Source organism: Nycticebus coucang, chromosome 1 (assembly GCF_027406575.1).
Source record: "Nycticebus coucang isolate mNycCou1 chromosome 1, mNycCou1.pri, whole genome shotgun sequence".
In the NCBI taxonomy this organism is placed as follows: domain Eukaryota; kingdom Metazoa; phylum Chordata; class Mammalia; order Primates; family Lorisidae; genus Nycticebus; species Nycticebus coucang.
The window spans coordinates 49,041,707-49,062,568 of NC_069780.1; the positions used below are offsets into that span (position 1 = coordinate 49,041,707).

Below are 20,862 nucleotides of genomic sequence, written 5' to 3' on the forward strand. Positions count from 1 at the left end.
TCATACATCATGATCAAATAGGTTTCATCAAGTAGGTTTCAAAAGTCATACATCATGATCAATAGGTTTCAAATAGGCTGGTTTAATATACGTAAATCCTTAAACGTTATTCACCATATCAGCAGAAGCAGAAACAAAGCCCATATGATCCCTTCAATAGATGCAGAAAAAGCATTTGATAAAATCCAGCATCCTTTTCTAATTAGAACACTGAAGAGTTTAGGCATAGGTGGCACATTTCTTAAACTGATTGAAGCTATCTATGACAAACCCACAGCTAATATGTTACTGAATGGAGTGAAACTGAAAGCTTTTCCACTTAGAACTGGAACCAGACAAGGTTGTCCTCTGTCACCTTTACTATTCAACATAGTGCTGAAAGTTCTAGCCAATACAATTAGGCAAGACAAGAAAATAAAAGGAATCCAAATGGGAGCAGAGGAGGTCAAACTCTCCCTCTTTGCTGACGATACGATTTTATACTTAGAGAACCCCAAAGACTCAACCATAAGACTGGAAGTCATGAAAAAATATAGTAATGTCTCAGGATATAAAATCAATGTCCACAAGTCAGTTGCCTTTGTATACGCCAATAGCAGCCAAGATGAGAAGCTAAGTAAGGACACAACTCCCTTCACCATAGCCCCAAAGAAAATGAAATAAGTATATTCCTAGGAATATACTTAACAAAAAGGTGAATGACCTCTATAAAGAAAATTATGAAACCCTAAGAAAGGAAATAGCAATAACAAATGGAAGAACATACCATGCTCATGGCTGGGAAGAATCTAACATTCTTAAAATGTCTATACATCCCAGAGCCATCTACTGATTCAATGCCATCCCTATTAAAATACCAACATCCTGGCTCAGTACCTGTAGCTCAAGCGGCTAAGGCGCCAGCCACATAACACCTGAGCTGGCAGGTTCGAATCCCGGGCCCACTAAACAACAATGAGGGCTACAACCAAAAAATAGCTGGGCATTGTGGCAGGCACCTGTTGTCTCAGCTACTTGGGAGGCTGAGGCAAGAGAATCACTTGAGCCCAGGAGTTGGAGGTTGCTGTGAGCTGTGATGCCACAGCACTCTTCCCAGGGCAACAGCTTGAGGCTCTGTCTCAAAAAAACAAACAAACAAAAAAAACCCACCAACATCCTATTTTCAAGACTTGGACAAAATGATTCTGCATTTTGTATGGAACCAGAAAAAAACCCCGCATAGCTAAGGCAGTTCTTAGTAATAAAAACAAAGCTGGGGGCATCACTATACTGGATTTTAGGCATACTACAAGGCCATTGTGGTCAAGACAGCATGGTACTGGCACAAAAATAGAGACATAGACATTTGGAATCAAATAGAAAACAAGGAAATGAAACCAACAACTTATAACCACCTAACCTTCAATAAATCAAACAAGAGTGTACAATGGGGGAAAGACTCCCTATTCAAAAAATGGTGCTGGGAGAACTGGATATCCACATGTAAAAGACTGAAACTGTACGCTGCACCTTTCTCCACTCATAAAAATTGATTTAAGATGGATAAAGGACTTAAATTTAAGGCATGAAATGGTAAAAATCCTCCAGGAGGGCAGCGCCTGTGGCTCAGTGAGTAGGGCACTAGCCCCATATACTGAGGGTGGCAGGTTCAAACCCAGCCCCGGCCAAACTGCAACAACAAAAAAAAATAGCCGGGCGTTGTGGCGGGCGCCTGTAGTCCCAGCTGCTTGGGAGGCTGAGACAAGAGAATCGTGTAAGCCCGAGAGTTAGAGGTTGCTGTGAGCCGTGTGACGCCACAGCACTCTACCCGAGGGCGGTACAGTGAGACTCTGTCTCTACCAAAAAAAAAAAAAAAATCCTCCAGGAAAGCATAGGAAAATAATGGCCTGGGGAAAGACTTTAGGAAGGAGACTGCCATGGCAATTGCAACAACAAAAATAAACAAATGGGATTTAATTAAACTGAAAAGCTTCTGTACAGCTAAGGAGACAACAACCAAAGCAAATAGATAACCTACCCAATGGGAAAGGATATTTGCATATTTTGAAGAAGACAAAAGCTTAGTAACTAGAATCTATAGAGAACTCAAATTAATCCACATGAAAAAAGCTCTGTTCATCTCTCTTCAATGGGCAAGAGAGATGAACAGAACCTTTTCTAAAGAAGACAGACGAATGGCTAGTGAACATACGAAAAAATACTCATCATTCCTAATTATTAGAGAAATGCAAATTAAAACCACCCTGAGATATCATTTAACCCCAGCGAGAATGGCCTATAACACAAAATCTCAAAACTGCAGATGTTGGCGTGGATGCGGAGAGAAAGGAACACTTTTAGATGCTGATGGGACTGCAAACTAATACAACCTTTGGAAGGACATATGGAGAAACCTCAAAGAACTCAACCTAGACCTCCCATTTGATCCTGCACTCCCATTACTGGGCATCTATCCAGAAGGGGAAAAAGAAACTTTTATTATAAAGACACTTGTACTAGACTGTTTATCGCAGCTCAATTTACAACCTCCAAAATGTGGAAACAGCCTAAGTGCCTCTCAACCCAAAGAATGAACTGGCAAGCTGTGGTATATGTATACCATGGAATTAAAAAAATGGAGATTTTGCAGCATTTGTATTAACCTGGATGGAGGAGGGACACATTATTCTTAGTGAAGCATCACAGGAATGGAGAAGCATGAATCCTATGTATTCAACTTTGATATGAGGACAATTAATGGCAGTGACACGGTGGGGAGTGGGGGAAGGGGAGAGCAGGCAGAGAGAGAAGGAGGGAGGGCATAGGGGAAAGGAAAAGAAAAAAAAGAAAGAAAAATAGTGACTAATTCTCACATAAGTTGGATTTAATTTTGACCAAAGTACATAATTTGAACAATTAAAAAAAAAAAGTCAAACTAAAGTGTCGATTATACTATTTCACACTACTTTCATTTTTTTCTCTATTCATACATCTCCCATGAAGGATCAGACTTGGAGCACATCTTTAAAATTATTTGCATCATCATTATCAGTATCAACAAATTGTCATTGGGCTCCTCTTATAGGAACCCCACGCTGGTTTATGTGGAAAGCCTCCAGGGAAACAAAAAGGTGTTGCCCGTCACTAACACCTAACAGATTTATATCACGCTCGCGTGTGTATATCCATATGCCTTTTTTAGGTTCCATACCTTTTAGAATTGAGAATAATGTTTAATTGGAATTATTTTATGTACTACATTTTCTACCACTCTAAATAAATGAATACTTTTCAACTTCCAATTTTGTGGTTATTAGCATTATTAGTAAGGGGGCAGAGAAAATTCTGTGACGTGTTTGTTGCCTAAGAGGTGGTGCTCAGCTAATATTATCTCCATTTGCATATAATATTCATCGCAAACGCCACATGTGCAAAACTGAACTACTTATCTTTTTCTATGAAATGTTTTCTACTCCTGCTTTTCCTTATCTCAGTTGATGGAAAGTCCATCATTTCAGAACATAAACTTCAGTGCTAGACTCGATTCCCGTTTCTGTGACATTGAATCTGTGAGGAAGCCCTGTTGAACATCCCATCAGAATATAAGTAGCTTCTCTCTCCTGTTTTCTTTGTGATCTGAGCCTCCATTCTTTCTACCTCTATTATGCAATAAGCCTCTAACTGGTCTCTCTGTGTCTACTTTTAGCCCCTCTGTCTAGTCTTGGCAACAAGAGTAATCCTGGAAAAATATGTTGGATGATGTTTTACTGCTTAAAAGCCTATAGTGGTTCTCCATTTTCTTAAAGTAGGAGTCAAAATATTTACAACCTTCAAAATTCTGTGGGTTCTGCCCGCCTGTCACATCTCATTTCCCCCCTCTCTGACCTCATTTCCTAGTACTCTTCCCATCAAGCCCTCTACTTCACTCAGATCAGCCTATTTGCTACCTCTCAGACACTCTAGGTATGATCCTTGAGTAGTGCTTGTGTATTGGCTGTTCCCTCTGATTGGAATGTTTTTTCTCTGACATCTGGATGGTTAACTTCTTCACCTCCTTCAAGTGTTGGCTCAAAAATCACTTTCTTGGGCAGCACCTGTGGCTCAGTGGGTAGGGTGCTGGCCCCATATACCAACTGAGGGTGGCGGGTTCAAACCCAGCCCTGGCCAGCTAAAACAGCAGTGACAACTGCAACAAAAAAATAGCTGGGTGTTGTGGTGGGTGCCTGTAGTCCCAGCTAGTCACGAGGCTGAGGCAAGAGAATTGCTTTAGCTCAAGAGTTGGAGGTTGCTGTGAGCTGTGACACTACAGTGCTCTACTGAGGGGGACAAAGTGAGACTCTGTCTCAAAGAAAAAAAATATCACTTTCTTATTGTAGCCTGTTGTAACCATGTACAAAATATTGCAACCTAACCTCTATCCTTCTGCAGAGCTAGTCTGCCTCACATTTTGGCCTACTGTGTCTTGTTAGTTTGATTGTCCTGCTGAACCTGAGACCACTGCTCTGGTTGAGCAGAGTAGGCATTGTACTATCATAAATATTTAACACGAAAAATGTAATAATAACAAGTATATTCCTTTATTTTTCAGAAATGTGTTACAGACGAGTGTTTCTTTTTTGAACGACTGGAATCTAATAACTACAATACTTACCGGTCAAGGAAATACTCCAGTTGGTATGTGGCACTGAAACGAACTGGGCAGTATAAACTTGGATCCAAAACAGGACCTGGGCAGAAAGCTATACTTTTTCTTCCAATGTCTGCTAAGAGCTGATTTTAATGGTAGCATCTAATATAATCTTGTGTGAAAGAAGTAGTAACTATTTTAGAAATTTGTTAATGAGAAAAAAGAAAATAAATGTGTATAGCTCAGTTTGGACAACTGGTTAGACAACTTTTTATCTGATAGTAAAATATTTAACCATTGTCTCAGTAAAGAAAAACAACAAAAATTCTTGGAAAATATGTAGACTTTCCTCCCCCTTTTGTATAGCACCTGCTTTTATCCAGTGAAGAATTCCTAGAGCTACAATCTTGCTCATACATTTGCTTTATTTGAAAAGAGGCTTTAAAATGTGCATATTTACAAATAAATTTTCTTCGTGGAAATCATATACATTAGAAAATAAAAATCAGGTATTTAGTTAATCAGTCCCAGAAGTTCACTACTTTTTATAACATGGCAGACATTAATCCACATGTACAATTTACTTAAAGTTTTTTAAAACATGTAAATGTGAATTTAATCCATTCCTGATATAGTTTTGTAATTTGCTGGCAGTTCCTTGTGGAACAGTTTGTAGAACAGCCCTGTGTGAACTGCTCGAAGTTCTTCCATGGTCAGATCAATCTTGTCAAACCCTTCTCTGTATCCATATAGCAACAGTCTAGCAACTCTGCTGGTGATGGGAGTAGTATTTTTGGCCTTGACCAGGTCATTAAGATCCATCCACTCACATCTTAAGCATTCATGTTGGCAAAAATTAATGGTGAATGAACATGGATGTAGGCGGCAGATGATATACATATCAGACTTCCCAAAAGCACCAGGATTTGCATGCTGTTGCCGAATACTCAGGAGGGACCTGAATTCTGATTTTATACCAGTCTCTTCAAAAACTTCTCGAACTGCTGTGTCTCCTACGTAAAAGAGAGGTACAAATCAATAAGGATCGCATTTTTAGAACCTTTATCATCAAAGGTTGATAAGTTAAGATAGCACTATCTCGAGGTTCAAAAGCAAAACATTATCCGAAGAAAGTATTCAATACAAAGTGTCTGCCCTCTGGACATCCTGTAATACTAAAGTATTTTGTTACCACTGTATGTTTAAGAGCCTTTTGGAATAGTGAAAATTTTGAATATTTTTTAGCTGCTACTTGGAGGCTTATCCACCTGTACATTTTGGGGGTAACTCTCCCTGCTCTGTTTACCAAAAGGTAAAAACAGGTTGTAAAAATTAAAACATATGCTGTAAAGTTGTCATTAATATTCTAAAATACCATTTCTTATTATCCTATTTCTGATCACCTATCAAAACTGCTGCCTTTCCTTATGAAAGTCTGTTGAGCTGCAGAATGTATTGAACTATGAAATGATTCTAATCTCTTCTGGTGATCTTGGATGGGACACAGGCCTCCACGTAGCAAGGATTCCTTCATAACCATTTTATTATTATTTTCTTCTAGTTATGCTGTCAGACTTCCACCAGAGTAATTTTTCATATTTCCTTTGTTTCTTGAGATAAGATTCCAAAGAACTTGTATTCATTCTCTCCACATTAAATGCTGTAGTTATTTTACCAGAAGTTTAACAAAAACTTGTAACATTGTCAAAATATTACAATAATATAATAAAATCCTAATTATAGGATTTTATAATACAACACAAAGATTTTTACATTACAAGGTTGATTATTTTCAATGAAATGCAATTTCTGTGACAGGATTTTTATTGCCATTAAGATATTTTTGTGGCTGCTTTTTCTAAACATGCAGATGGACCCCCTACAGGGACTTTCCCTAATTTTGTGATGCTCTGTCATTGTCTTTTCCAAAGCATTTCTGAGAGCCCTTGAAAAAGCTGTTTGACTTTGCTGGGAAGCTGTAGAGCTATCAGTAAGATTTTTGTACAGATACCCTTTAATGCCTCCTTTGTTCTTGTTTGTCAAATAGTAAATGATATTAGCCTTCTCAGTAATCCTACTGGTGAAAAATAGGCAAAGGAGAGGAAGTTGCAAAAATGTGTGTCAATTCCTGTATGTTCTGACTGTAGACTGTTTACCAAATACTTTGGAGAGGCTCTTGTTCCTTCTCTAAGAAACGGCTATGGAAAGATGCAAAGTGTTTTGAAATATATGACATTTATCTGCTATTTTTCAATTACATGCTGACTTCCCTTATAATTGAGATTTTCCCAAAGGTTAAACATGGCTAGAAATTACACTTTTAAACTGAACAGATAAAAGAAGAGTCTAGGTTAAGGAAAAAGAAACTTTCCTTAATAAAAACATTTTAATCTGGCATAAATGCATGCTTGTTATTAAATTTATTATTAAAGATTGTGGCCCTAGTCGTAAATTTTATGTAATATTTCCTAACTGTTGTTTAAATGTTTATTTTTGTTCTTGAAATGCTTTGACAAATAATCACGGGGATCTTGTTTAGCTCTTAGTACCACTGATCGAGAGTTCAGCATTCAGCTTGAGTCTAGGCTGTTTACATGTCATGGAAGCACCCGATAGGGTTTGTGAGCAAATCTGCCCTGCTCAGCAGTCAGCCTGGGTAGTTCTGATCAGTTTAGCTAGAATAAGCATATCATTGACTGGAGTGAAAACTGAATGGGATGCCATGTAAGTGCTTTTATATGTAGGTTATGGGAGACCTCTTTTTCTGCTTTGAGATGAAAATCTCCTCTCCAAGGATTTCACAGAAATTTAAATTTTTTAATCAAGATAAAGTGCTTTATTCTGTTGTACCTTTATTATTTTAATGTAATGTAAGCTAAACTGAAATAACATTTACTGTTTTATAGGTTTGAGAAACTAAGAGGTTCTTGTTTTTATTTTTGCTGATGAAAGAGAGATGTTTTAAATAATGTCATATTGTTTTGTTTGGTTTCAGAACAATAATGAAATGGAGTTTATATTTGTTACTTCTATTTTGTGATATTTAATAGTAGAGTTAGGTTGAAATAAAGTATAATAGGAAAAATTTTGCAGAATATGGGTTTTTCTGGTGTTTCCCTCTGACTTTCCTGCACTGATGATCTCCCTCAGGCTGCACTGCTCTAACGTTCTTTGGCTAACATAGGAGATTCTCTTCCTGTCAGTGGTAATGAGGTTTTCTAGGAAGGCAATTTGACTATTTTAATCCTACAGGTTAGGGTATAATTTTATACTAAAGCTTTGAGGACTGAATTTTCTTTTATATATGACCCTTATAATTTTTTAAAAACTCTATGGATAATGCTTCATTTACCTACTATTTTCAAAGAAAGAAGGATGTCAAACAAATGTGTTTCCCAGTTAACTAGTATTTACTGTTTAAGAGCCAATATAAATGTTTAACCATTTGTGATGACAATATTCTAAAGTATATCATATAGTTTCCTAAATGTAGGATTTAGAAAATAATTTCAATAATTCTTAGATGATTTGACTTCATCATTAAGAGTAACTATTGCAGGGCGGTGCTTGTGGCTCAAGGAGTAGGGTGCCAGCCCCATATGCCAGGGGTGGCGAGTTCAAACCCGGCCCCAGCCAAAAAAAACAAAAAAACTGCAACAACAACAACAAAGAATATCTATTACTATTTTGTACTGTACTATTTCTGTTAGAAAACAGAAATGCCTTCACATAAACATAGCCTTTCAGACCTCTACTGTCAGTCATCATTTCTAGTTGCTTCCAAGGCTTTATTAATTCTAAAGTAAATCTTTAATTTTATAATGCTTGAGAAATATGGTTAATGCCAATTACAGCTTTTTTCTCTTAATTCTACATGACAGAGGTTGGGAAGACCACAAATACTTAAAAAAAATTAGTGAATTTTTATTTATCTGGACTTAAAAAATGATCTGGAGTATATTTAAACCTAAAATTATACATATTTGGCTTGGAAATGTGTTTCTTCATTTACATTTAAAATAAGCATAACTAAAATTCAGAGGATCCATAAAAATTCAAATTAAAAAAAATCAATTCATTTGAAAAGGCAAGATTCAGAAGAGGAAGCTAAAGAAATCATGCAGACTGCTTTTTGCCCTATCTGGATTGAGTAAGGATGCAAAATATAAGTTTAACTAGTTGACACACTCATATGTCACATACGGATAGTGGGAGATAGTTTGTAGGAAAAAGGCCTTCTTTTTTAGCACTTGCACCACTATAAAATCATCAGTCTAAACAAAAGGTCAGTAAGTACCTAAAGCCAAGATCTGTTATAGGTATATCGTAATGCAATCAGTATTCATAAATTGTTAGATGTTGTCTGTATATAAAATGAATACGGCATTTTTATCTGTTAAATATTAAAAGAAGTTTCAAGTACATGCATTTTTTAAATAAAATATTTAAAGATAATTTACAAAATTGTTTTAATATAATTGTTAGCTAAGGAAAATAGGGGACATGCATATTAAGGAAAAGGTCATGGAGAAATAATACTAGTATAAAATGAATTACCTACTGATTTATTACAGTAGATTGAATTTGGTCCAATGGTTTAAAGAATAGGTAGGAAAATTTAGTTTCTATTTTTCTATTTCCTGTAAATCAGTGACATAAAGACTTCTTAGTTTATTTCATATTTCCCTGTCTTAAATATTGAGCTCAGTAAATTGTGTTGGGGGCTATTTCTCGTTTGAGACTTTCTCATATATTTTGCTGTGTTTTGGCCTCCTGACTATTTAAAATAAATAGTAGATAAAATTTTCATAAGGACAAAAATAACTGATTTTGTTCATATTTCAAAGTTCATTTAAAAGTTATTCTTCATTCTTCTGTGATGGAATGGTCAAGAATTTAATTCCAGCAACTATTTTAGTCATATCCAAAATAACCTTTAAAAGCTAAGCTTTTACTGATGTATATCTAAAGCTTCTCCTTTTGAGACAAGTTAATCTAGAAACAGTCGCAAGCAGAGGAATAGGTGGTAAGCTCCTAATGATGTTATTTATACCAATAGAGTAAGTTGTCATGTTAGAAATTTTGCTAATTTTATGTGAGTCCTTATGAAATCTCTCTGAAATTCTGACTTAGTTTGAACAAATTAGAACCAAATTAATTTCTTACATTATTTTCAAGCCAATTAAAAATATGTAAGATACTCACCAATATCTTCTCCAGGCTCTGACATGCCTCCTGGAAACTTCCACATATTTTTCAACTGCAGTATATAGTTAGAAAATAAAGTTAACATAGAATTTGTTCACTAACACATGCACGCAGACTCTTCAAAATCCATTCATAAAAAAAAAATCCATTCATAATTGGTCAAGGTGGTTGAGAATTTATTTTTTGGTAAATGCATGCAATTTTTTTTTTTTTTTTTATAGCTGCTTTCCTCCCTCCTTCATTTTTTCTTTTTTGGAAGATCTAAGGACTGATGAAATCGTTCCCCACCGTTTTCTTCAGTAAATAGAAGTGGTTTAGTTTGGTTAATGTGATAAATTATGTATGAATGAAACATTGGAGGGAAACATCTACTGAATTTCTGTAATTTAAAAAAATTCGCTGCTAGTTAACTATAACAAATAAATAGGAGAATCTTACAGATGCTGCTATAAATAAGTAGATTATACAGTATAAACTTAATCACTAAAGTATGCTGTTTTTAATTTTCACATCTAATTCCTATATTGTGTTTTAATAAGATATACATGCATTACTCTTAAGTTTCTATTGTATGTATTAATGATTTTATATACAAATGAAATTGCTTCTGATGGGTAGTGTGAATAAAATCAATTAATTTGTGTTTTATTGCCTACCATTTCTTTGTGTTTTCTTGTCTACTTTTTCTTTTTTTGGTGGGGAGGGGCAGATGGGAAGAAAATAAATTAAAAATAACTATTAGGTGACATGGGACAATAGTTTTATGGCTGAATATTTTTTTCCTGTTAAGAGTTCTGTTATATCTGTCCATCACCATGATAAAAGTTAAGAATGATTTAGAAATTATAACATACTCATAAGAGCCCTGCAAATTTGGCCAGTACACCTTATACTCTTCATTCATAAAACAAGTTGTGGACTTTTTAACTGGTGTATTTTGTGACCTACTCATTTCCTGGATGAATACTTCTTAAAGAATGTGTCACTTCTCAACTATGCTAAGTTGGAGACCAGTGGCATGGTTCCCAGAATTTCCACAGACTGTTGATTATGTGGGTACAGAATTCAGGCTATCCACTCTTCCATGTCTGGCTTAGACTTTACATTAATTTATAAAGCATATTATGCTTTACTTTGTAGAAAAGTACAAAATACTTTACTAATGCAGAAACATATCTCTATATGCACTATCTTTTGGGTTCCATTTTGAAAGAGTTCCAGAAACTTTGTTTCTACAAAAACTAGACAGTCTTTTGATAGAATAACAAAAGAATTGTTAAGATGGGGCAAACACTTCCTAAAAACAAGTCAACTTTTAAATTTAACTGTAAATGATTGGAGATTAACTGTTGATTAAATTAGAATTCTGAACTTAATAGAGGAAAATGCTAGACTTAAGGATTGAAAATAGCTCGCACAAATTGGATTTTTGTTATTTCATAAATTAAGTCTTAAATATGGAAATAGTAGGCATACTTTTATGCTATAAGTAGTTTGTGACAGTTTCTGGCTCCATTCAAAGAGTTTATTTTTAAAAAGCTTGAGCCTGAGTTCTAAAAAGCAGAGAAGCCTAAGTTTGAAAAACCTGGTTAATGTTCAATTTATGTTAATGTTCAATCAATATGATCACTAGTGAGATGAGCATGTCTTCCTGGTCTTTTTTTCTTTATATCAAAAAATAATCCCACTAACTGGGTTTAGCAGTATTGCAATAATAAAGGCTCACTAACCTATGCTAAATGGTTTGTAAGAGGTATATATGGCTTGGCATCTGTAGCCCAGCAGCTAGGGTGCCAGCCCCCTACACAGGAGCTGACAGGTTCGAATCCAACCCAGGCCTGCCAAACAACAATGACAGCTACAACAATAAGAAAAAAAATAGCCGGGCGTTGTGGGTGGGTGCCTGTAGTCCCAGCTACTTGGGAGGCTGAGGCTAGAGAATTGGTTAAGCCCAAGAGTTTGAGATTGCTGTGAGCTGTGACATCATGGCACTCTACCCAGGGCGGCAGCTTGAGACTGTCTTAAAAAAAACAAAGGGGCGGCGCCTGTGGCTCAGTGAGTAGGGCGCTGACCCCATATACCGAGGGTGGCGGGTTCAAACCCAGCCCCTGCCAAACTGCAACAAAAAAATAGCCGGGCGTTGTGGCAGGTGCCTGTAGTCCCAGCTGCTTGGGAGGCTGAGGAAAGAGAATCGCATAAGCCCAGGAGTTAGTGGTTGCTGTGAGCCATGTGACCTCATGGTACTCTACCTGAGGGCGGTACAGTCAGACTCTGTCTCTACAAAAAATAAAAAAAATAAAAAATAAAGAGGTACATACATTAAAACTTCACAATAATCCCATGAAAGACTCTTGTTCCCATTTTTAAGGTGATGAAATTGAAGGCTTAAAAATGCTTAATAACTTGCCTGGGATCTCACAGGCGGTGTGTGATAAACTCAGGGTTAAAATCCAGGCAGGCTGGTTCTAACCATCTTTTAAGAAATTTTGTAAGTTGATAATGCTATTTTCTCACTAATCCTTAACTACTGTCACTCTTTTTTCATATACTTTTTGATCTTTTTTTCACACTTAATTGGAACAATATGTAAATCTGATCAGAATTTGTTTCTTATGTGTACATTTCTCCAGAGCTTGTGCATTTGGAATAAAATCTAGTTTATTGTCAAACATCCTTATTGAGTTCCTGATCTAAAATCTTTTGACTGGCATGGGATTTATTTCTTAGCTAATAATTTATTATTGTTTTATCTTTCCAATATATTGTTTGTGAGGAAAAAATTACTAAGGATAGGTTTTGGAAATTTAGCCTTTTGAGTTTGTTTTTCATCTTTGTTCTCCCTTGCTATATAAAAGAAGACAAAATATCTCTACTTCATGTGTAAAATTCCATGATCTATTTTTCCACTAATCTTAAAACAGGAACTTTCCACTCTCTTCTTAAAGAAATATTCTTTTTTTTTTTTTTTTTTTTGTAGAGACAGAGTCTCACTCTATGGCCCTTGGTGGAGTGCTGTGGCCTCACACAGCTCACAGCAACCTCCAACTCCTGGGCTTAAGCGATCCTCCCGAGTAGCTGGGACTACAGGCGCCCGCCACAACGCCCAGCCATTTTTTGGTTGCAGTTTGGCCGGGGCCGGGTTTGAACCTGCCACCCTTGGTATATGGGGCCGGCGCCTTACCGACTGAGCCACAGGTGCTGCCCAAGAAATATTCTTAAATGTTCTTGTGCCTGGTTGCCCTATGGGGTGATACTCAACGTTTGCATACATGACCCCTTGCTCCTTTGAGTTTATGAGGTCATCTGGTTCCTTAAGCATATCTGATTTTTACATACATTACAAAAGGTAAAGGATCCTTTTAACTTATAAAAATATGTGATTTTAAACAATATTTCAGAACGATGAACGGGATAACAGATTTTCTTATTCATTTGCCAATTATAAATATGATGTTTGTGTGTTTGTATGTGTGTGTCTAAGTAAATGGAAGGTAGAAGGCAGGGTGGAGGATAATTGTGGTAGTCTCAGCTATTACTCTGCCATCTTTCCCCAGTGGTAGGAATTGCTTAGCCTAAGAAATAGGAGTTATGGGTATCAACAAATTGTACATTGTCTAGTGTATTTTTCAGAGATGTTAACAGAATGTTAGATACCTACTCTGTTAAAGCAATTTCAAATTTACTAACACTATTTCTTTTAAAACTTGTCTTGATAATAAACTCAAGTTTATTTTAGGGTTTCTAGGATGGGTAAAAAGGAATAATGATTCATTTTCGGATCCTTTTCCTCACTTATTTTCCCAGTTCCACAGACATCTTCTGCTTTCTTAAGCAAAGGATTTATTTTAGAACTTTCCCTGGGCATGGCTACTGAAATCCTGCCCAGCAGTTCTATAAACACAACCCCCCAAAAACTAGTAATTTTTTTTGGCCATTATCTCAAGAATCTAGAACAAGGGGACACACCTTCTAAACCTCTTCCATTTGGTTCTCTTGTATTGTATGGACTTGTTCTGCCTTTACTCCACTCAGATGCTAGAAATTTGGTTTTTATTTTCATCATTCTAATTTTTTTTTTTTAAGACAGAGTCTCACTATGTCACCCTTGGCAAAGTACCATGGTGTGCCAGCTCACAGACTCCTGGGCTTAGGCGATTCTCTTGCCTCAGCCTCCCAAGTAGCTGGGACTACAGGTGTCTGCCACAACGCCCAGCTATTTTTTTGTTGTTGTCGTCATTGTTTAGCAGCCAAGGGCCCGAGTTCAAACCCGTCAGCCCAGGTATATGTGGCCGGCGCCCTAACCACTTAGCATGGGCGCCCTAACCACTGAGCCACATCTTTCTAAATCTTTAATGCTACTATTACTTTTCAGACCTACTATATTTATTTATTATTTATTTTTGAGACAGACCAAGCTGTCCCCGTGAGTAGAGTGCGGTGGCGTCAAAGTTCACAGCAACCTCCAACTCCTGGGCTTAAGCTATTCTCTTGCCTCAGCCTCCAAAGTAGCTGGGACTACAGGCGCCCACCACAACTCCCAGCTAGTTTTTGGTTGTAGTTGTTGTTTGGGAGGCCCGGGCTGGATTTGAACCCGTCAGCTCTGGTGTATGTGGCTGGCGCCTTACCTGCTTGAGCTACAGGCGCCAAGCCAGACCTACTATATTTAGATAAATTTCACTAGCTACAATATTATTACTGTTACCAATGAGAAGCTATCACAGTGTCTCATAGTTCAGTCAGTGCAAGGTGCTAGCCATACAGAAATTAATGTCATGTCCCTTTCCTGACACCACTTGTCAGGGCCCAAGACTGGCCAGGTCTCTGCCCGGCTTAACTAGGTTTCAGACGCTGACCACTAAGTTACCTTGCTCAGGTCTGTTAGGTGCCTGAGGGCTATCTACTTTAGCTGGAGAGAGAGTCTTAGAGAGACTAAAGCAGTCTTCTTAGAAAGATAGATCTTAGACTTTAGCAGAGCTTTGTAATCTGCAGCAGAGATGCTGTGATGGTGTTCTGCAGGCAGGAAAGGATATATAATCAGAGTAAGCGAGTCCTGATAGAATGCGCATGCTGCTGACTGCCTTCTCCTCCAGCCTAATATAAGGCTGATCTCGAGCCTCTCGACACCACCGGTGTAGAGACTGCCAGTTCACCAATGCTCTCATCTCCCGAGGTCTCATGCTTGTTAGGAGAGCCAAATCCCTCTCCATGCCCTTTCCAAGGTGTTCCATTATAACTTTCACTCCTCCTAGCCATAGGCTATAGGGCTGCTACAAATTAATGTATAATATAGCAAACCCAGTCATTCTCTTTATCCCTGCGCCATGTATTATATTTACTCATTTTATTATTTCTGTCATAAGCATTTGAATATAAGCTCTACATGTAGAAACTTTGCTTTGTTCATTGATGTATGCCTAGTGGTTAGAACAGGGCATACAGCACAGTATGTATAGAAATTTAGTAATATTTAGTGAACAAATAGGTTCTTACTCTTAGCTCTTTAGCACTCAATTTATGGGTCAAGCCACAGAGAGTCTCTTATTGCTCAAAATTATGGGACAAGGACATAGGACTGGAATATATGGGCAGGGAAAGATAAAGGATATGTATTAAGTGCAGTTTAGATCTGTGTTTGAGTATGTGCATATGCTCATGTTGAGAGTTAAATCATTCTCTGCAGAAAACTTGATGCTAACTCCTGGGGAAACTGAAGTATTTACAGAAAGGAAAACTGGGTTGGCTTTCTGAAAATAATACTAACTAGTTATTTATAGTAAGTAAATTTATATATGTAACATTAAGGATGTAAATATAAAAAATTATAGTTAATAGCGATCAGTTATGCTTAAATGCTACCTAATACCAAAATAATTACAGAAATTAAATACTCATATTTTATTATATTATTGAACTATAGTTCATGAGTACTCCAGTTTTTCCATTACTCTATCATTTATTAATTTGTAGCCCCTCAACACATCCCACACCACTCATTTCTAAGATGGTAAAGGAAAAGTTTTCTTCCTGACCTACTTTATGACTTAACCTCTTTGGTTGAGTTTCCCAGTCAGCAAAATGGGGATAATAGGTTGCTGCAATGATTACAGTAGGTAATTAATGTAGAGCACCGGAATAGTGTGTAACACAGATTAAATATTCAATAAATGCTAAATGCTATTATTAATAATTAAATTGGGTCATAAATTGATTTTCTTAGATCGCATCTTTGAGACTCTTGGATCATAGCATATTTTACTAAGTAGGCTCTTTTTTACATTGGATCAATCATTCCTCTGTGTGTGTGTTTAAACACACACGAGGTCCTGTTGTTTTTTTTTTCCTCCTTGTGCTGTTTTACTTCTTCCAATGTAAGAAAGAGAGAAATGGTCTTTTCCACACAGGAAATTTTAAGAATGCTGTTCATGTATTTCCATCCATTAGTCACAGAGAGAACTGGAAGGATTTCAAGAGGTCCTCTCTCATTCTGCTCTTCTTGAACTGATAAGTCAGTGCCTAAGTTGCCTATGACAGATAGTTGCCTGGCCTCCCCAGTTTCTCTAATTTCTTCAATATGTGGAGGCTAAGACTGGATACAGCATTCCCTGAAGACACCGAAGGATTCCTCCTCTGCTTGCAAATGTCATAATCTATATAACAATACAATGCAGCATCCTGGTATTAGGTATCCTGTGCTCTGTTATAGCCCAAGCTTATTAATACTTTCCTGATAGTTCTACTTTGTGGAGATCATGTCAGATTTATTCATTTTTTGAGGGGACAGTTATATAAAGAAGCTTGGGAAATCTCATCCCAAAATATGACTTCTTGGTATGAAGAGTATTTTGAATTAAAGGCTCCTAAGGATTAAGAGTCCTTGGAAGGAGCTTTCCTTCTTTCTTCATTAAGAACCCAGATGCATGAAAAAAAAAAAGACAGATGACTTCCCTGTTATCTCAATATATTTCAGGAAAGAAGATCAAGAATGCAACCAGACCTGGATCAAATCATTTTAAAAATAATACCTATCTCTCAGGTTAATTTAATTTCTTCTTCTTTTTTTTTTTTTTTTGGTTACTTTAATTTCTAAAGAGACCCATTTCCAAGTCAATCTGTTCCTCTCCTTCATTCTCCCAAGTAACCACTTTTTGACAACAGAATTATCTATATTCCTCATCTCCCCCTCTCCTCTAAAATGAGGCTATGGGGTGGTGCCTGTAGCTCAGTGAGTAGGGTGCTGGCCCCATATGCTGAGGGTGGTGGGTTCAAACCCGGCCCTGGCCAAACTGCAGCAAAAAAATAGCCGGGCGTTGTGGTGGTGCCTGTAGTCCCAGCTACTCGGGCGGCTGAGGCAGAAGAATCGCCTAAGTCCAGGAGTTAGAGGTTGCTGTGAGTTGTGTGATGCCACGACACTCTACTGAGGGCGATAAAGTGAGACTCTGTCTCTACCAAAAAAAAAAAAAAAATTAATAAAAAAAATAAAATGAGGGTATGGAGACTGATGGATCGCTCTGGGATATTAGGTAATCACTCTGTGATTCTCCCCCTGTGCACAGTAAAAAGACCTCTTTCTTTTACTAATCTGCTTATTGTGAGCTGATCTTCCAGTGAACTTTCAGGGTGAAGGCAAAGTTGCCCCTCACCCCTACATAAGCCAACCAATTAATTGTCTTCTACTAAGTAAGTGAACACTCCTACAGTTAGAGGTTACCAGGACTGGTGACCACCCTGAATATTATCCTGACTAGTGCTGACTTTAAATATACTGTCCTAATATTAAATACCCTATATTTTGCACAGTATCCAGACAAGGGGAGGTTGTTCTCTCTAGCCAGAAGGGTATTGTTTCTGTTGGCTCACAGGGTTCTGCGGAATTGGGATTCAAAATCCTCAGGTTGGTACACTCAAGGTTGCAGGGTCCTACTCTTTTCCTGTTAGGGGACTGGCTTTGACATATGACACTTGTCAGACTCTGTTCAGTCTCTGTTGCAGCTGTGGTACCTTTGTAGTTGGATTGAGGCCTGATTTTCAGTATTGCCTTTTTGTGGCTAAAGAATATGGGGATCTCCTTAAATGTTACCATAGAGATCTTAGGGTTTTCATATTGTGCCTGGAATTGATAGGCTAACCTGAGCTTGTCATTTTTATTTCTTTTGAGAAGACCAGCCATCTCAAGGCTTTCAAAATAGTTAAGAAAAGCCAGTGAAGGGGTAAGGGGAAACTTGTGCTTTTGTTGAAAGATCAACTCACAATTAAGGCAGATTAACAACAGAAAGGATTTATTTACTGTGTACATGGGGAGAAATCACTGAGCAATAACCCAGTTTTCCAAAGGAGTTCAGATAACTTCATATAGGCCTTTTAGAGGCGAGGGGGAAACTGAGGAATATACGGCATAAACAGTTGCTAGGAAGGAAGAATGGATGAGGGAGAAATAGATTGACTCATATTAAAGGCCCTTAGGAAACAAATATTTATGACTGAAATGATTTGGGCCAGGTCCATTGGCATTCCAGACCCTTATTCCTGACATATTTTGAGATAACAGGAAAGGGGAAGGGGTATCAATCGTCCCCTTTGGCCCTCTTATCAGGCCAGTCTAGTTTATGCAGATAGGAGGGCCTCCTGCAGTGTTTCTTAACCTTGATGACCTTCAATTCAAAATATTCTTTATACTAGGGGGTCATATTTTAGGGTGAAAATTACTTAGCTCCTTTACCAGCCATCTCTAAAGCTATATAATTATTATTATACCCTCTGCTGTCAAAGTGTTATGGCTACCATTTGACTCCATACTTCCTTTCCCATCTGTACGTCATTCCATTACATCTATAACTATGTAAGAATGTTAGTAGTTATGATTGTGGAGGAGAGAATCTTTACCCTGACGATTCACTGGAAGATCAATTCACAATAAAGCAGATTAATAATTACAAATTTATTTACTGTGTATAGGAGGAGAATCAGAATGATTACCCAGTGTCCCAGGGGGGTCCAGAAGTTTATATACTCTCATTTTAGAGGGAAGGGGGAGGTGAGGAATATTGGCAATTCTATTTAGGGGTAATGAATGGTTACTAGAGAGGATGAATAGATAAACTTGGGAGAATGAATGGAAGAGGGAGTACAGATTGACGTGGAAATAATTTTCTTCAGAAATTAAATTAACCTGAGAGACAGGTATTATTTTTTAAATGACTTGGGCTAGGTCTGGTTGAATTCTTGGTCTTCTTTCCTGCAATATATTGAAATAATAGGGAGGAAAAGGAAAGGCAGTTGCTCTTTTTGATGGGTCTGGTTTTATGCAGATAGAGAGAAAGCCCTTTCCAAGGCTTGTTGAGCTTTAAGGCCTTTTAAAAATTTAGTAACATAGAAGGATCCAGGCTTTTGCTCTGTCACCTGGGCTAGAGTACAGTGGCTGCAGTGTTGTCAGCATGGCTCACTATATCCTCAAATCCTGGGCTCAAGTGATCACCCTTTCTCAGCCTCCTGAGTGTCTGGGACTATAGGCACATGACACCATGTCTGGCTAATTTTATTTATTTATTTATTTTTGAGACAGAGTCTCACTACGTTGCCCTGGGTAGAGTTCTCTGGCATCACAGCTCACAGCAACCCCTCCAACTCTTGGGTTTTAGCGATTCTCTTGCCTCAGCCTCCCAAGGAGCTGGGACTACAAGCGCCTGCCACAACCCCTGGCTATTTTTTGTTGTTGCTATTGCATTTGTTTAGTTGGTCCAGGCCAGGTTCAAACCTGCCACCCTCAGTGTATGTGGCTGGCGTCATAACCATTGTGCTACAGGCATTGAGCCTAATTTTATTTTTTTTTTTAAGAGATGGGGTCTGGCTATGTTGCTCCTGGCTAGTCTCAGACTCCTGGCCTCAAGTGATCCTCCCACCTCAGCCTCCTGGGTCAGTGAGATCCCAATGCTATTAAAGCTAGCAGCTGATGGGACCTGGAAAGCAGGAAGTTGTTAAGTATTCTAGAAGTCCTAGTAAGATATTTACATGCTAAAGAATAAGAGATGCTCCAATGAAGTTTTTTAGAAGTATAATAGTCTGTGGATCTCTATGGTAAGGGGCAAATTTTTGCACTTTGCAACCACCTCCCATTCACAGTACTTAGAGTACTTCTTTGTATTTTAGAGGCAGCAAATTCTCTAATTTATTTCTAATAATGGAAAGCCTGGATCCTTTCCCCCTATGGGGTAAATAAATAAAGTTGCATTCTGATTTATAAATTAATCTCTTATTACATTTAATGAATCTTACTCAGAATCCAAACAACTTTGAGTAAAGGACAAAAAAATAACTTAAAGGACCAGTTGCTGGATCATGAATACTCCTGAAAAGTTCAGCTGCCTCATGGAGCCAAAAACAAAAAGATTGTTAATAAAGACCTTTTTATTTCCCACATATAACCTTGAGTCTTTATTTGGTTCTTCTAAAACATCCTAAAAATAGACATCATCCTAGGTTTTGAGAAAAACTGATAACTTTTTTTCTCCTTCACATAATTATCTCTTTTTCGATAATCTTTTTTCTTTCTACTCTTTTATTCTACCTCTTTGTTAGGCTACCAACTGTATACTGCTTAGTATCATTGCTGTTACCTGAACTAAAGGAAATTGTTAACCCCAGGAACAGTAGCATCTCTACTACTTATTAAAAACAAAAAATAAAACCAATCAACCACCAACACCAACAACAATAACAACAACAAAAAACCCCCCCAAACTACTGCCCTTAAAAAGAAAAATAAAAACATTCAAGTGAATTTTTTTGTATTCAATGAAATACATATACAGGCATTACCATAAAATTGCCTATTCCTTTAAGACCAAGTTTTAATTCATTTTCTGTTTTCATTTGCTCTGGTTTAAAGAAAAGATTACAGGGCGGGGCGTAGTAGTTCACGCCTGTAATCCTACCACTCTGGTAGGCCAAGGCGGGTGGACTGTTTGAGTTCCTGAGTTGGAGACCAGTCTCAGCAAGAGCAAGACCCGATCTCTACTAAAAAAAAATAAATAAATAAAATAAACGATTATAGC

The 20,862-nt window shown here is 37.4% G+C and overlaps 2 protein-coding genes across 10 annotated transcripts in view; one reads left to right on the plus strand and one right to left on the minus strand.

Moving 5' to 3' along the window:
* FGF2 (fibroblast growth factor 2) overlaps positions 1-4,855 on the plus strand; it is a 67,863-nt gene extending 63,008 nt beyond the window's left edge. The window contains exon 3 of the mRNA XM_053575765.1: positions 4,568-4,855. Within this exon, the coding sequence (XP_053431740.1) occupies positions 4,568-4,753 (186 nt within the window). The 3' untranslated portion in view covers positions 4,754-4,855. The remainder of the gene's footprint in view (positions 1-4,567) is intronic.
* Positions 4,856-5,022: 167 nt separating this feature from the next.
* The window catches only part of NUDT6 (nudix hydrolase 6), a 41,107-nt gene continuing 25,267 nt past the window's right edge, over positions 5,023-20,862 (minus strand). For all 9 annotated transcript variants that reach the window (XM_053575062.1, XM_053574993.1, XM_053575547.1 and 6 more), the window contains 2 exons: positions 9,812-9,866; positions 5,023-5,619 (listed from right to left, as the gene is read on the minus strand). In XM_053575062.1, the coding sequence (XP_053431037.1) occupies positions 5,222-5,619; positions 9,812-9,866 (453 nt within the window). In that variant the 3' untranslated portion in view covers positions 5,023-5,221. The remainder of the gene's footprint in view (positions 5,620-9,811; positions 9,867-20,862) is intronic.